This window comes from Sus scrofa, chromosome 3 (genome assembly GCF_000003025.6).
Source record: "Sus scrofa isolate TJ Tabasco breed Duroc chromosome 3, Sscrofa11.1, whole genome shotgun sequence".
In the NCBI taxonomy this organism is placed as follows: domain Eukaryota; kingdom Metazoa; phylum Chordata; class Mammalia; order Artiodactyla; family Suidae; genus Sus; species Sus scrofa.
The window spans coordinates 30,785,093-30,802,381 of record NC_010445.4 but is presented as its reverse complement, the minus strand read 5'-3'; the positions used below and the strand labels follow the sequence as shown (position 1 = coordinate 30,802,381).

Genomic DNA, 17,289 nt, shown 5'->3' with positions numbered 1-17,289 from the left:
GCAGGAGCCCAGGTGAGAAGCCTAGGGGCTGGGCTCGGTGTGCTGACAGAGGGAACGTGGAGAAGGTGGCTGGAGTCTAGATCTGCTTTGCAAGGAGAGCCAGCTGCATTCACTGTGGACCGTGTGTGGGCCACGCAGCAAGGAGAGTCCACGGTGGTCCTAGAGTTTCTGGCCTGAGCAGATGGAAGTTTGGGAATTGTTCTGTGGAGGAGGCTCGGGATGCCGATTAAACACCCAAGTGGGGCTCTGGATTGACCAGATCCCAGTGGGAGATGTGTATGTAGCAGTCACTGGTGTGCAGATGGTATTGAAAACCATGAGACTGGCTGAGGTCATCAAAGGGGGTTTTAAAAACCAGGCTTTGAAGGAGGAAGTGGGGGGACCCCTCCCTGCTGGCCTGGGGGTTCCTTGGAGGGGTGAGCTGCAGGTGGTTTGCCCAGCAGCTCAGGTGCAGTGATCTCCCAGAGGAACCTGGGAGCCACTCACAGCCTCTGCCCTCCTCATCCAGGTCTGGAACAATCCATCTTGGGCCCTAAGTGTGCAGACCCCCAAGGACGCAGATCCATTTTGCCACGGAAGTTTCTGGGGCCAAGTAACCGTGGAGCCCCACTTCCCGGGCCCTCCCTCGGCTGCTTCACCCCGACGCACTGCATCCTTGAGCCAAAGTCCTGTTCTGTGTGCAGCCGTTTGTAGAGGTGCCTCCAGTTGCAGGTGGAGCATACGCAGTGCATCTCGGGATTGGGTGTATGACGAATTTTCTTTCTCGGCATAAGTGGATTTCTACCTAAATGTCTCATCGGTGTTTTCAGGGCTGAGTCATTAGAGAGTGGGAGGCTGATCCATTTTTTTAGGCCAGGCATCACCCATTTAACTGGCTGACGGCAGAGCCTCTGTTTCTCTGACAAGGAAAGTGTTGGGAAGTTTCACATCCTTAGCCGTGTGCGGGGCTCCAAGTTCATCATCCAGCAGCTGCCCACTCTGCCCACGCGTACGTGAGCAGCACTGACCTCTGCCCAGGTGTCCATGGGTCACTGCTGGCTGTGGATGACCGTGACCTTTGCCCTTGAGAAGCAGGGCGGTCATTACCTGAAGGGGCGCCTCTCAGCCGTAGGCCAGCGCTGTTTGGTTTGGGAAGGAGGCTATCCAGGGAGAAAAGCAGTTTCTGATGCTCATAAAATGGAATGTTTTTCATTTACTGTCTTTCTCTTGAAACTCGGGCCTGATCTATTGAGCTGTGTTTGAAACATTCAGGAGAGCCCTGTGTGTTCCTTCTGAAGGAATCTGATTAAAAATGCACCAGCCTCCCCTGAATCCTGGGAGACATTAGACTATGACAAAGAGCCACATAACTTCAGAATTTACATCTTTATATGAAATTCTGCGCTTGCCAGCAACCCGCACAATAAACGTAAAAGCAACACCTCTGGGTGAAATATTTTCTGAAGAAACCTCTGAATTAGAGAGCAGGTATTAGTTTCTTGATACTCTCTAACTTCCAGCGTCTGGCATCCAGGTCTCAGGAATGAGAATAAACTGTCCTGTGCCAGTGGGAGTCACAAGGTCACAGAGTCAGCTCTTGTCCCATCTGGGTCTCCCCCCAGCCCTGCCGGCTCAGCATGGCAGCTCCTCCACATTGTAGCGCAGGAACTGGGGGGGTAGATGAGTCCTGGGGCTCAGGCAGGGCCGGGCCTGGGTTTGAGCTGGTCCTCCTGCCCCCGGCTGGCACACCTCCCACCCTGCAAGCCTCACCTTGTGGACCACCTCTGGACCCCTCCTCCACCCCCCAGGCCGGGCTTCTTCTGTCAGGCTCCCAGGACTGCGGTGTGTTCTGGCTGTGCCACTGCCCCACTGTAGGGGGACTGTGAGCATCTTAGTCTCCGGGAGACAAGGAACTTCCTGGGGTTCACCACTCATGGCCAGCACCTGCTCCTCCTGCCCTGCAGGCTGGAGAAGGGTTTCTGTGCTGGGCAGGCACACAAGGCCAGCGCTGAGCTGCCTCCCAAGCCGGGGATCCTTGACAATCCATAGTGAGCAAGCCTGTACCAGCAGTGCTTTTGAAAGGAGAGGCCAGCAGCGCCTTTGAACGTAATTCTTGACCCATTTTCACAAGCCCAGCCAAGCAGAGTGTTTTGTACTTGGAGTGGGTTTTAAGCACAAACATCGTCGAATGCCGGCTCAACGGCATTATCTGCTGTGTTAGCCAAAGGGAGCCTCCGCCCTCTTCTCCTCTGTTGCCCCCTACTCTTCATTGTTCCGGCAGAAACGAGCCCTGGAAGTGTCTGGCTCTGTCGGTGGCTTTGGCCGTTATCCTGAGATGTGCGGAATTGGGTGGGATCCGTGCTCCGTGACAGCCTGGGAGCTTCCTGGGGGCAGTGCTGGGTGGCTTACCTCCTTGTGTGGGAACCTTGTGTGCCAAAAGGACTGTGGGTCCAGGCGTCCCCTAGTGCCCTCATCTCTGTGTGACACGGGTAAATGTTCTAGCTGCTTTGGGCCTCAGTCTCCTCCCCCATGGAAAGGGAGCAACAGCAGCACGTAGCAAAATGTGCAAAGCCGCTGAGCGTCACTGTACATGCTGTACACTGCACGAGGGTGTGGGGGTCTGAGGTCCAGGGGGAGCTCTGTCCAGCCTGTGCTCCACTCACCCCGTGGGGCTGTGGCCCCTCACAGGCACATCTTTTTCTTACAACAGAGCCTTTATCTGTGGCCCTGAAAGTGCTGGGCCTGTAGCGAGTGCTGAGGACACAGTAACTGCTCTGATGCTGTTGAGGCATCGTTCATGGAGAGGGCGGGTAAACGCAGCAGAGGGCCTGGGCGGCTGCGGGAGCCAAGACTTGCGTTGGTCTTTGAAGGGTGGGTGGGATTCTGGGAGGCGTGCTCAGAGGGAGGTGGGGGCAGGTGTACTCTCATTTGGTCTCTGTCAGCGTTTCCCTTGAAGTATTTCTTCCTCCGCCCTTCCCACCTTGCTCCTCTGCCCATCGCTTAGAAACCATGCCAGGGAGATTCGCAGGAAGCCACTGAAAGATGATCTTAAACTGCAGTATGGAAACTTTTTTTTTTTTTTTTTTGGTCTTTTTAGGGCCACACCTGCAGCATATTTAGGTTCCCAGGCTAGGCATTGAATCAGAGCTGTAGCCTTCAGCCCCTATACCACAGACGCAGCAATGCAGGATCCAAACCGTGTCTTCGACCTACTCCACAGCTCATGGCAGTGCCGGATCCTTAACCTGCTGAGCGAGGCCGGGGATCAAACCCTTATCCTCATGGATGTTGGTCGGGTTCATTAACCACTGAGCCACTATGGGAACTCCAAGATATTTTTTTAAACTATGATTTTTTATTTTTTGGCTCACCTGCGACATGCAGTAGTTCTTGGGCCAGGGCTCAGACCCACGCCATAGCAGTGACTTGAGCCACAGCAATGGCAGCGCCAGATCCTTAACTAGTAGGCCACCAGGGAACTCCTAGAGAAGTTGTAACGTAGGCCACGTAGTGTCATATGCCTCCCGTACCTGCTACAGTCTTATCCGGCTCCAGCCCCAGCCCTGACCCTGCACTGCCATCGTCTTCGTATTATTTGAAGCCCTGCAGACCTCTTGCCATTTTGTCCACATCAGTGAAAGGTTTTTAAGCAGAGGATGGATGCGATAAGGTTTGGGTTTTAGGGAGGCCGTTTGAGCATCAGCTTGGGGGAGGGGGAGGAGGGCAACATGCTGGCAGTGGGCACACTGTCGTATTGGGCAGGGCAGGAGAGGGGGTGCTTCTCAACCAAGACCTGGGTGACCGACATGGAAGAGAGGGGACATATCTGCAGGTGGTTAAGGCTGTAGGTTCTGTGGATCCAGTGACACCGGATGGTTTTCTTGGTATCTGTTTAATGGCATGATAATGGCCAGTAGTTATGGGGCCTGCAGCACCTGCTGGGCTCCTATAGCTAAGGCCTCTGTGCCTCTGTTTAACTCTCGCAGAAGCCCCGTGAAATGCACTGTTCACATCATTTTATGGGTGAGAAGCTGAGGTTGGTCCAAGAAACTATTTGCAGTTAGAAAGCGGGGAAGGTGGGTTTTAATCCCCGGTCACTGGGCTTTGGAGTTTGCGCCTTAAACCCCCTGCCCCGCGGCTGCTCCGATAACGCAGGACAGGGGACGGTGGACGGAACTTGTTCATGAACCTGCGCGGCTGCGCAAGGCCTTCTGCGTTAGTCTCCCTATGGGAACTCGTCTTGTAGCTGCGGGCGGGGACTCGGAGTTTGTTTTTGCTTTTTCTCCCATCGTTGCTCATTTGTCTCAGACAGCAGCCTGGACGGTGTTGGCTGCTATTTTATCATCGCCCTTCCTGTCTGTTCCGCCTTTGCTCTTTAAGGGCCATTAAGGGAAGGCAGCAAAGACAAGGTGTTGCGGGGCGGGTGGCCTCCGCTGCTGTGTGTTCCCTTTCTCCGAGGCTCTGCCTGGCGATCCTCTGAAAGGTCAGGTGTCAGGAGCAACGAGGGCCTGCACCGGGGACTGGGACCCAGCCGCTCGACGATGGGGCTCCAGCAGTCACATAGCATCTGTTTCTCTGAGGCGTCCCATAATTGATGTGTTCTGGGTGTTTCCTTCCCCTGCCCTGAAACCATGATCCCGGCCAAATGTTTTTAGGCATCAGTTCTCTCAAGCTCTGTGTTCTGAGCACAGAAGGTCTTGGTACACAGGAAGTTAAGGGAAGGCATCCACTTCGGTGTCACCTCGGCACGCGGGCCTCCTCTCAGGCCTCTGCTTATAGCGGCTCTGTGGCATTTGAGGGTGGAGCTGCCTCCCGCGCTTCCATGAGCCTGTCTTGGGCTGGAAGGCAGGAAACTGCAGAGACTCCGGAGAAAGAAGACACAGAACCCTGAGCCCTGTGGTCAGCTGACCCCGTCTTGCAGGCTGTGTGACATTGGGCCATCACTTTACCTTGCTGAGCCTCAATTTCTGCATCTGTAAAATGGGCCCTTAAGCGCTCCCTCCCAGGCTGGCACGTGTGCTCCTGCGTAAAGCACCAAGATTTAAAGCCAGACTGGGCCTCGGGGGGTCTGCAGGGCCGTGGGAGCAGCTGGAGGCTGTGTCTTTTCCCGGGTAAGTGTGTGTGTGTGTGGGGGTGTCCCTACTCAGTGATGCTCTCTGCACGTGTGCTCAGTACTTCCTCACCCTCTCCAGGTCCTCTGGTGTCTTGAGATGCCAGCTCAGCATCCTGCTCGGAGGATGTGTAGAAAGGCAGAGTTGAGAGTCTAGAACACGAACTCAGAAGTTGGAAAACCAGTTCTGTGGCTTGCTTCCTGGGTGGCCCTGGGCAAGGTGCTCACCTTCTCTGTGCCTCCGTTGCCTCATCAGTAAAATCGGGCAGGGTGCAAGCACTTCCCTCCTAGGGAGCCGAAGGATCCCTGTGAGGTACTTCACGGAGAGAAGGTGCAGAGCGAGTGCTCTGAGCCTCCACCCGCCCCCACTGCCACCATACAAACCACGCCCCCATTTCTCTTCTTCTTGGAGAGTCGCGTTGTCCCGTGGAGAGGCAGACTGTATTTTAAAGCAGAAGACCTGGTCTTCCCAGGCTGGCTCTGTTAGGGCATAAGCTGTGTGGCCTTGGACAGGTCACTTACCCTCCCTGAGCCTAGGTTTCCTCCACCCCCAAACAGGTGCAGCATTTCTCTTCTTGGGTTATGGGGCCGATTCCAGAGGGTTGCATGGTGGAAAGCACATGGGCTCTAGAGTCGTGAGAACTGAGGTGCAGGTCCCCGCTGGCACTGCTGAGCTCTGTGACCTGGGATGGTTGGCTCCTCAGGCCCTTAGCCTCACCTTCTTCCTCTGGGAAATGGGCGCAGCCAAGCGACTGTGCAAAAGGCTCACCATCCTTTACGGCGATGAGATGGCGACTCACTTTTTGAGGATGTCCATGCCCTGTGTCCTGGGCTAGGTCTGGACATGTTATCTGTCAGTTAACATTTCAAGGAATCTTCCTGCCTAAATTGAAACTACGCATGGAAACAGGGTATGTGCATCCAAAAGAGCAACCAATTTGATAACACTGGTGCTTATTCTTCTTCCCAACTCTGTATAAGTTTATGTAAAAATGGCTGTATTCTGGTTCTTTTTCAATATTGTTAGTCATTGTTTTAATAATTGTTAATGCAAGATAATTGTTTTAAGTATAACCTGTGTTGTTGGTAGGTACCTTTTGTACTCTCTGAGCTGAAGAACCGGGTTTTTTGGTTTTTGTTTTAATTTCCAGTTCATTGCAAACTGGTGATTTCGTAAAAAAAAAATAAATAAATAAAATAAAATAGAAAAACTGTAGAATTCCTGGGCTTCATACTAGTATGAAATTGCTTCAGTTGTTTTAAAATACTTATTGTGAACTTGCGTGCTCGCCCCGGATGGGCCGCGAGCCATCCACATCCCTGCCCCAGCTCACAGCCCCGTGCAGGCTGCACCTTTGCAGGCGATTTTCGTCCTTCGCAGGGGTAGCAGTGCAGCATGTGTTGGTGGCAGCCTCCATGTTGTTTTCCCCTGGTTGTGACTTTGTTCACCTCTGTGAGACTCTGGAAGGTGAGAGCTGACAAGTGGACATGACATTCCGATTTTACGAACAGGATCTGACCAGGTTTCTAAAACGAGGGAATGGCCCTGCCTCAGTTCACACCTAAGTGTGTGACGTTCTCCCCCTTGGTCTCTGCCGGTGGTTCCCAGGTCTGACTGATCATCACGGTTCCTGGGGCCTTTGAAAAGCACTGCTCCAGACTCCTTGCATGGACTCAGCATTTCTGGGAGTGAAGCCCAGAAATCTGCGTTTCTCAGAAGCTCTCCAAGCAGCTGATGATCTGCTTACTTTGGGAGCTGCAGGTCCCCGCTGTGCCCTTTCCCTCTGCTCTCAGGACTGACTCGTCCCCTTCACCCCGAAGGGCTCAGCTTTCTCCTGTGCCCCAAAGTGGAGGGCATGGCACAGGCAGGGGCTCTGACTCTGTTACCTTCAGAACATAGCCTGACCCATCTGAGCCTCGAGGCCCCATCTCTAGGAAGCCCTGCTCACCATGCAGAGGGCGGCGAGGGTCACGTGAGCTGATGGGTAGGATGGTGGATAGTGGGTGTTTGAAAGTGTGTTAAGGCACCTGGGCACTGGTGAGGGCTTTGTCTTCACGGGGGTGGGTGCAGGTCGTCACTGCAGAGGGAGGTTCCAGAACCCACTCCACTGCAGAGGGGGGTTCCAGAACCCGCCCCACAGTGTCAGTGGGACCCACAAACAGCCTGTGCACTTTGTAAAACTTAGGTAGATTCTGAGGCATCAAGTGATTGTCCTCAGAGAGCTTGGGTATGTGACTAAAAGAACCACCGCTGCTGTTAAAATTTGGGGCTGCCTTGGTCGCATTGATCAGGAAGTATCTAATTAGGCAGCCAAAGGTGGGGTGAAGCCAGATGTACCCGAATGTGATCAGGTAGAACATTTTGAGATGAAAGGGAATGCCGGAGGCATTTTTTTTTTTAATTAATAATCTTTTTTTTTTGTATGATTTGGCAGGTGATTATGATCATTCCTGAAATTTTTACAGACTTAAAAGCTTTTTCAAAGACACATTATTTTTGGAGATCATACTCCTGATGCTCCAGCTGGAAGGGATTGCTCAGTCTCCAGAAGCTCCAAAGGCATCATCTTACAAAGCCCAACTCAAATGTCACCTTCTTGATGACGCCTCTCCCCATCCCTTATGCCAGGGATCCTAAATAGGTGTCATCATGCAGGCCAACACGCCGGTTGATTGGTTAGGGCTGCCGGGATGGCTTCTTGAGGAAGGGAGCAATGATTGACTAGTGATGTCTGCTAGGCAGCAGGCAGTGGTAGAAAGTAGTGGAACCTGATAGATTTCACCAGGCCCCTGGGCTTGGGCATTTAGGTGGGCTCCAGCCATTGGAGCTAAACTTCTGCTTGAACACATGTGCAAGTCGAGGTGCTGTGTGACTCCCCAGCAAGGGTTTAAGCCACAGATGACTAATTTAAAAAGTTGGGTCTGGGGAGTTCCCATTGTGGCGCAGTGGTTAACGAATCTGTCTAGGAACCATGGAGTTGCAGGTTCGATCCTTGGCCTTGCTTAGTGGGTTAAGGATCTGGCGTTGCTGTGAGCTGTGGTGTAGGTTGCAGAGGCGGCTGAGATCCCTCATTGCTGTGGCTCTGGCGTAGGCCAGCGGCTGCAGCTCTGATTAGACCCCTAGCCTGGGAACCTCCATATGCCGCGGGACACAGCCCTCGAAAAGGCAAAAAGACATAAATACATACATACATAAAAAGTTGGATCTTTCTACCATCTCTCCAGCCTAAAAGATAAAACCCAAATGCTGACTGATAAGCATTTGCACCTTATTTAGCTCACGAGTTGTGCATTTTCCAGACACAACTTAGGAACCATATCTGCTACTGTCCAAGGGTTCTCCTGAGGCCTTCCAGAGACTCAGGGCTCAGTTCCAGCCCTTTGGTTCCTGCCAGGCTCTGCGTGAGGCTGCATCAGCTCCAGCCAGGGTACCTCCACTTGGCCCTTGCCTCTGACTTGCTGCTGTCGTTAGTATCGTCAAATGGCACCCTTCCTTAACTGTCTTCAGATTACTTTTCAAGGAAATAAACTGCTAGGTGTGGTAAGAAACCCACAGACTTTTAAAGTGGCCCTGAGCAGTGCTGGTGCCAGAGCACAGTGATTGCCTGGCAGGGATCCAGGGCCCAGATGGGCCCCAGGAGGCTGCCTGGCATGTCAGAACCGATGAGAGAAGTGACTTCTGAGTGTTGTCGTTGGGGGAGCCGTTCCCTGATACCCTCTCTTCCCTCTAGTCTGATTTGTCTCACCTCCAGGATGTGAACCCCATGAACTTGCTGTACCCCAGCACCCAGATCCGTGCCTGGAAGAAGGTTCGCAATTCTCTTGGTGACATTGCCGCTTTGGGGCACAGCGAGTCTCTCCACAGCCATCGGAGCTGCTTGCTATGGCACGTGCAGCCCTTTTCCACCTGGCTTCTGGAGCCCTGCCTGTCTGCCGCCGCCTTTTTTGTGTCCCTTTTACGCAGTCGCCTGCCACGCAAAACCAACTCTCATTCACTGAGCATTTGCCACGCCTGGGCGCAGTACGGTGCCTGCTAAGCGTGGCAGCCCTTTTCATCCACACAGCGGCCCTGTGGCATGAGTGTGGTCTTTAATCCCTGTTTTGTAGGTGACAGGCCTCAGGCTCATAGAGAGCACACTGTCGGTTAGGTGATCCAGCCGAGGCCTGCCTTGCACCAGAGTTGGATCCCTTAATCACCTGTCTGCAAGCCTCCGGGCCTTTGCACCTGCCGTTTTTGCTGCAAAGCGGTGACCTCCTAGAGCTCCGCATGTTTATGGAACACAGAAGGCCCATGGGGCTGAGTGACATTAGGGAGAGAGGCCAGTGCCAGCTCTGGAAGGTGGTTGGATTTTTATCTTTAGGGCAGTGGGAGGCATTGAAGGTTTTAAACAGCAGGTGACAGTATCAGATGTTGCTTTGGGAAGACCACCCTCGCTGCTTGGTGGCAATTGGACTGGAAGGCCGCTCCCTCTCCCCCTGACCTCCCCCGTTCCCTGAGCTATTGAAAAAAAGGAAGGAAGGTCAGCTTTCAGAGCCCTCAGAGCCTCATAGAAATTCCGGTAGGCAGTGGTTGTGCAGCCTGCTTTTATTTTGATGATAATGGGAGCAATTTGTGAGCTCACATTTCCCTTCCGAGGCTCGCTCTGAATCTTGAATTCGTTTCTAGTTATGCTGGAGTCTGGAAAGAGTTATTCAAGGGTTGGGAAGCTCAGGATGGTTTATGTAAGATGAAAGCTGTTTCTATCAATGACTGTATGTAGGGATATGTCATGGAGAAATTCATTGCCGTTTTAATGACTGCTGGAAATTATCCATTCCATTTTGTCTGCTGGGTTCCATAGGATTTCTCCCCCATTCCCTGGTGAAATGAAAGCTCTGTCTGATGTGGTCAAGTTACTCTCTGGCTGCAAAAGAGAACCAGGGCTTTGACAGTCAGGATAAACACCCTTTGAAGCTGGGATGTTTCAATGTTTTATGCATTTATGGAAAATTGTTTCAACACTCCGGCTTCCACTGCCAGAGAAAACAAAAACAGAGCAAAACCCTATGTTGCTTTGGAAATGACAGTGGCATTTATTTAAAGCTTGCATTTCGAGGGGGCACATTAGCAGGTATTTAGCAGCGATATTGGCAGTTGTGTGTTTCCTGCTTCCTGTGTGGTAAATGGATTCTCAGCCCTGAGAAAACTCCTGGAGGGTTTATGTGATTTCTGTGTGGGGAGTTGAACAGGTATTGTTAGTGATATTGTGTTTGTTTGTGAAAGGCCAAAAGATCCTCTTAAGCTTTTTTTTATACACGGCATATGTCACGTGCATAAGGCAACCGACGAATATTAATTTTAGGTCTGTATGACCAAACAAAAACAAAAACCCACCGGTTAAAAGGCTCAGTGACATATTCTCTCCATTTGTTAATTGTATGGTTCTTGCAGTGTCTTTTGTGCCATTTTCACCTGGCATTTCACACTGGTTTGGAAAAGGTGGGCACCCTGAGGGTCAGAGGGGTTCCCCTTTGAGTGAAGATTCACAGAGCAAGTTAGTGGAATCATCAGAATTACAATTGGGAGCCTGATTAAGTTCATGTTAATTGCACCTGGCTCCCCTGAGTTTTGCATGAAGAATTTTAATTCTTTTAAAGCATCTAAGCGGGGAGTTCCTGTCCTGGCACAGCAGAAATGGAGCCAGCTAATTTACCGTGAGGTTGCCAGTTCGATCCCTGGCCTCACTCAGCAGGTTAAGGATCTGGCGTTGCCGTGAGCTGTGGCGTAGGTCGCAGACATGGCTCGGATCTGATGTGGCTGTGGCTGGGGTGTAGGCCGGCAGCTGTAGCTCTGATTACACCCCTAGCCTGGGAACCTCCATATGCCGCAAGTGCTGCCCGGAAAAAAACCCAAGAGTCTAAGTGGTTATTCTGTCTGAGAAGTGAAAGCGTGCTCATTTACGAAACTGAAGAGTAAGGAAAAGCAGAAAGATGGCAAGGGAAAAACACCCCTTGACTAATGTTAATATCTTCATGTCGTTCCTCCTGTTTGCCTTTTACCCCATGGAGCATTTCCCCCGAGATTAGAGGAGAGCTTCCTTGTATCCCTCCTGAAGCGTCTACTCAAGTTAATGATCCCCCTGCAAAAAAGCTTCTCCTTATGCCTTGTCTTTATTCTGAGAGTCTGTTTTTTATTTCATGTAGAAATGGTCTGATATTATTCATGCATCGTATAGAATGTAGTGAGTGAGTCCCTGGCTGAAGTCTGGGGTGTAAGAGGAGTGATCTCTTGGGAAGAGCTGGGGTGAGGTCTGCTTGACCTCTGCATTCTGGGGGGACTTCCCTTTAAGATGCTCGCTAGATTCTTCTTTCAGAGTTCCTGTCAAGCATGGCAAAATGACATCTTGCGTTTCTCTAAAATATTAATTAATTAATTAATGCCACTCGTGCAGCAAGTGGAAGTTCCCAGACCAGGTACAGAACCCATGCCACAGCAGCCAGCCAAGCGGCTGCACTGACAACACCGGATTCTTAACCCACTGCGCCCCAAAGAAGCTCCTTCTCTAAAATATCTAAATAAATTACACTTGAATTTGGTTTTAAGCCCCAATAAGGTGGCTCTTACAGTCAGCGAAATTGCTGGATGTTTTGACCCTATGAGATATCTTTGTTCTATTTGGTAGGACAGCTCGAAAATCCTGTTGTTAATTCTCCACATCAAACACAGGCTGTCTGTAACAACCTCCGTTTTTATTTGTTTGGGACCAGCCAGGAGTATTGAAATGTGGAAAAATCCGCAGGCTCATAGCCTGGGTTGCACAACAGCGTGGCAGGGTTGTGGCCTGTGCCCAGGCGTCCAGAGCCCGGGTCTGGAGGCAGCCCTTTATGAGCCGTCTAACCTTGAGCCAGCTCCTCAGACACCTCTGATACTGATCCCCTCTCCGGGAGGCAGGACTACTTCCTGGCGTAGAGTGAGCAGTGAGCATAGCGCAGCCGTGTGGCTGCAGTTGTGGGTCACCGTCACCTTCTTCAGCAAGGCTCTGGTTCTGTTTTCTTGGTTTTCAGAACCAAGGTCCTGATGAACAGGAATGGGTTGGTCCTTCTCCTTGTGCCATAGGCTGCCTGGGAAATTCTCGACTGTCACACCTACGCTGAGAAAGCACACCTTTGCCAGAAAAGTGTTCATTTCTTAGGAACAAAAGCCCAAGATCCAAAAAACACCTGCTATAGTCATATTCTGACCACAAACTGGGGACCATTGATTCCATAGTGTCCAAATCCACCATGTCAAAAACGTGTTTTGCTTACGGGTTTGCGTAGCTCGTAAGCAAGCAGCGTTAGTGCTTCCAGCCCAGCACCTTCCCTGTGCCCTGCTGATGGGCGATGGGCTTGCGGAAGGCGGGACACGTCCCAGGAGAGGGTCTGCCCTCCCAGCCTCACTCTTTGGTGCTTGTGTGTTGCAGGTGGCGGAGATGCACGGGGAGCTGATCGAGTTCAACGAGCGCCTGCACCGGGCCCTGGTGGCCAAGGAAGCCCTCGTGTCCCAGATGAGGCAGGAGCTCATCGACCTCCGGGGACCCGTGAGTGTTGTCCCCCGCGCCCCCACCAGGCCCACGCCGTCTGTCTGACCCCCCACCCCCGCCGCCGCCCCCCGCCCACCTCTGCTGCCCACAGCACTGCTCTTCTGTTTGTTCTGTGTCCAGGGTACAGAAAAGTGCAGAGACTAAACGAGGCTGTGTCTGGGTAGGCACCATCCAGATGGTGCCTGTTTGCTTTCCAGTGGTTGGGGGGTGGGGGGAGATGTTAAAAAGATAAAATGCTGCAAAAGACATTAAAGCCCCTTTGGCAACGTCACCCCACCCCCATAGTTGATATTCTGAAATTGGCACTTAGCGTTTCCCTCCGTATGTTTATGTTACTACTGAGATGTATTTCCATAGCAGTAACTAGCCTCAATTTTGTGTAACTTTTACCTGCACGGTATCACTCGTGCATATCTATTTGCCGTGTGTGTGTGTGTGTGTGTGTGTGTGTGTGTGTGTGTGTGTGTGTGTGTGAGTGAGACTGTCGGGTCCTTCTTGCTTCAGTCACACTCATTTCCTTCCCATCCCAACTCCCATTCCTTGGGTGCATATCCACGCTGTGCTGTTACTTGATTCATAAATACTTGGGGGAGTTCCCGTTGTGGTGCAGTGGTTAACGACTAGGAACCATGAGGTTGCGGGTTCGGTCCCTGCCCTTGCTCAGTGGGTTAAGGATCCGGTATTGCCGTGAGCTGTGGTGTAGGTTGCAGATGTGGCTCGGATCCCGCGTTGCTGTGGCTCTGGCGTAGGCCAGTGGCTACAGCTCCGATTCGACCCCTAGCCTGGGAACCTCCATATGCCGCGGGAGCGGCCCAAGAAATAGCAACAACAACAACAACAACAACAACAACAACAACCAAAAAAAAAGACAAATAAATAAATAAATAAATAAATAAATAAATAAATACTTGGGAATTTCTCACCAAGAGGCGTGCGCAGCGCCATCCTCCTGCCATCAAGTTAATAGCAGTTCCTTGCTGTCATCGAATGTCCAGTCAGCGTTGACTTTTCTCCAGTTACTGCAAAACCTTTTTCCTCTTTTTTGCTCTAATCGGGATCTCCATGGAGTCCACACGGCGCAGCTGGGCGCTGGGTCTCTGGAGTCTCCTTGAGTCCCTGTTCCTCTGCTGTGTCTCTTTCTCGCCTCGGTGCTGTCACTGAGCTGCACCATGGCCCTGTGAACTGCAGGTCTTCCTAGTTGGGATGTGGTTCATTGCAGCCCTAGTGACCCTCACTGTGGTCCTCTGTCCCTTGCCTGTCCTTTGAATGGGTCATTGGCTCTCAGTTCTGTAAGTTTCCAGTTTGCTTTCTTGGACGCAATGCCTTGGGGGTGGTGGTATGCGTTTCCGTCAGGAGGCCAGTGGCCGAGGCTCTGGGCAGGCAGCCTGGGCAGCGCGGATGGACCCTGAACCCCTTTGCTTATGTGAGGCCCGCCTGTGACTGTACCCTCCTCAGCGTGGCCCTGCTCTCAGGGGCTCCCCTAACCCTGACAGGTCCAGGAGTATGTACGAGTCTCCGTGGCTTTATTTAACAAGGGAACCGCATTTGGAAAGCACCTACTGTGCACTAAGAGCCCTTGGAGGCAGTGCTTTCTCTCTAATAGGCTGACAGAGGCTCAGAGAGGCCCCAGGTCTTTCAGTGAGTGTCTTGTGTGGCTGGATACAAACTCAGATTTGGTCACGAAGTCCGTTTTCCTCCTCCATGCTGTCCCAGCTCTAGGAATTACAGGGAGCAGGTATGGGGGTGGCCCCTGGGGTCACCCGCTGCCCTTGTGGGCCATGTTCCAAGGACCCCTCTGCAGCGGTCCTCCCAGCCGTGCCGCACGTCAAGGCCATGGGCAGCGTCTAAGGCAGCTCCTCCTCTCACGATGTCCGTAGCCCTGTAGCTGCCAAGGACGGGGTGGGGGATGGGGAGGTCCCAGTGCTCACCTCTTTCTCCCAGGATGAGCCGAGCCGCTCTGAGGCGCAGGCACGTCTCTCCCCCATCCCCTCCCAGTTCCAGGGGTCCTTGCCTGCTCCACAGCCCACTGCACTGCAGGGGGAACTGAAGGGCCGGCAGGGACCAACAGGTGAGTTCTGTTCCTTAGGAGGGATTCAGCCCCTACCTCGTGGAAGAGCATGTGTCCCCTCTGCTGAAGGAAATGTGGACCACTGCCTTCTGCCGACGCGTTTCCAGAGCATCTTCGGTGCATTACAAATCCTCCTCGTGGATGAGAAAACAATAAACTAGTACAAATCAGTAACTTCAGGTTGCCGTTCCTGCTGTGGTGCTGCGAGATCGGCGGTGTCTTGGGAGCGCTGGGTCACAGGTTCAATCCCCGCGCAGTGGGTTAAGGATCCGGCATTACTGCAGCTGTGGTTTAAGTGTGGCTGCGGCTCAGGTCTGATTTTTTGGCCTGGGAACTCCATGTGCCATGGGCCAGCCAAAAATGAATTAAAAAAAAAAAAAAGTCACTCCAGGTTTAATAGTAATATTTATTGAGTAATTGATGTCTGCCAAAGTTTTAACTAAATGCTTTCAAAGTAATGGTATTTCCTTTAGTCCTCAGTAATTACCCTGGCAGTAATTACTGTTGTGATCCTCATTTTGCAGAGGAAACTGAGGCTTGGAGATGAGGTCATAACTCAGCCAATGACTGTAACATGATGAGAAGCGACAGATCTGGGTCTGTCTGCTGTCAAAGTCTGGATTTTTTTTTTGGTCTTTTTGTCTTTTTAGGGCCATACCCACAGCATATGGAGGTTCCCAGGCTAGGGGTCTAATCAGCGCTGTAGCCACCAGCCTACACCATAGCCACTGCCATGCCGGATCTCCGACCTGCTGAGCGAGGCCAGGGATTGAACCCGCAACCTCACAGTCCCTAGTTGGATTCGTTTCTGCTGCTCCATGATGGGAACTCCTGGATTTTTTTTTTTTTTTCTTCAGTTGAAAATGATGACAACTTGGACTCTTGACCCACCTTGTTACACCCCTGCGAAACAGCCAGGTCATCTGAAAGGGCATATTCAGTGAAAAATCCGTCTCCTCCCTATCCCTGGCCCCTTGATTTTCTTGCCCAGGGGCCGTGCCAGTGATCAGTCTTGGGTTTGTCTTTCCAGAGCCAAGCAGTGCTTGAGTGAGTCGCGTGCACACACAGACTCATGTAGTCACTAGGAGCTGCCCTGTTCACTCTGCTTATGTTCCTCCCACTTCGCTACACGCTTTAGAGGTCTAAGCGATCATTTTATCAGAGGGTCTTTACTTCGCACGGAAACTGCATCGTGCACTTAGAGAGCTGCATCGTGTTCCTTTGAGCCGGCCAGGCCGTGGCCTGTTTAACCAGGCCCTTATTGACGGATGGCCAGTTGTTTCCCATTTTTATTTTTACAGTGGAGTTGGTGCACCATCCCTGTGAGACCCCAGGCTTAGAGTAGAAGCCTGTCTGGCAGCTCATGGGGCTCCCCTCGGCTGGGGGTAGACCTAGAGATCTCGTCTTGCGGAATCTGGGGCACTGGGCTGGGGACAGGGGAACCACCTTCTTCCGCCCTCCTCCACCCCTCGAAGGAACCCCTTCCTGAGCGCCAGCAGAGCTCCGGGTCACCACGTTGCAACAGTGTGTCAGGCAGACATGGGTCTTCACCTTCATCTTCTCCTTCGGTGTTGAGGCCAAACCTGGCAGTCCAGTGGGCTCAGCATCCTGTTCCGTAAACATGGCAGCTGAGATGCAGGAGGTGCAGGCCCTGTGGACTTCTCACTGCACTCCAGCACCTGCTTGGCTCCCAGGCAGCCTCTTGCTTCCTCTGTCTGCGGGGCCTTTGCTCCTGCTGTCCCCTCTGCCTGGAATAGGGCTCTGGCCCAGGGCACCCACCTCTCTGTGTTAGCTCTTCTCTCCTGAGACTCAACGGGCAGATTTTCCGTGTGGAGCGTGATGTTCACATGTATCCCCGCCTTCTTCCCTTACTGCAATTTCCTTTCTCTCTCGCTGCTCCGTATCTCCCGGTGCCCCTCCTTGAGGGCAAGTTCCCTGTGTCTTTCTGCTCCGTTTGAATCCCGGGGACTCACACACAGCAGGTGCTCAGTACATGCTAGTGGACTCGCCGCGTGACCGGATGCCCGCCACAGGCAGTACGTGGTGGAGTCCCGGTTTCCTCTGCGCCCTCCTCTCTCCTCCTGCCCCGCTGCCCTTCACTTCAAGTCTGAATGCCCTTTAGGACAGTGACATCCCTTCACCCGAGGCAGTTGGAACTGTCGTCAGATCCTCTCCTGCGGGCAGGTGGGAATGGCTAGAGGGAGAAAGGCGTAAGGTGGCCCAAAGGGCCTGAAGGCCATTGGGACGAGCTGGCCATGTGGGCATGGGCCCCTTGACCTTGTCATTATTGTCTCGGGCCCAGAGCCAGACAGCCAGGCCGGGGGGAGGAGGCAGCCGCAAGCCAAGCCAGGGTTCAGTTCTGGGGGCTGCTCTTCCTTTCCATCCAGGGGCACCTGCTGTGGGAAGCTACCCCGCCCCCTTCACCTCTGCTCTTCTCTTCCAAGCCCGCGTTGGGGGTCCTCCCAGGCCGCTAGCATATTTGAGCACCTCAAGGGCAGGACCGCGGCTGCTTTATTTGGAAACCTTCTAGCAGGTGGCGAGGGACACAGCACCAGGCTCAGCGTGGCTCC

The 17,289-nt window shown here is 52.6% G+C and overlaps 1 protein-coding gene across 6 annotated transcripts in view; it reads left to right on the top strand.

Annotated features, from left to right (window-relative positions):
* SNX29 (sorting nexin 29) overlaps nucleotides 1-17,289 on the top strand; it is a 548,686-nt gene that overhangs the window by 331,011 nt on the left and 200,386 nt on the right. For all 6 annotated transcript variants that reach the window (XM_021088060.1, XM_021088058.1, XM_021088059.1 and 3 more), the window contains one exon: nucleotides 12,532-12,648. In XM_021088060.1, coding sequence (XP_020943719.1) covers nucleotides 12,532-12,648 — 117 coding nt within the window. The remainder of the gene's footprint in view (nucleotides 1-12,531; nucleotides 12,649-17,289) is intronic.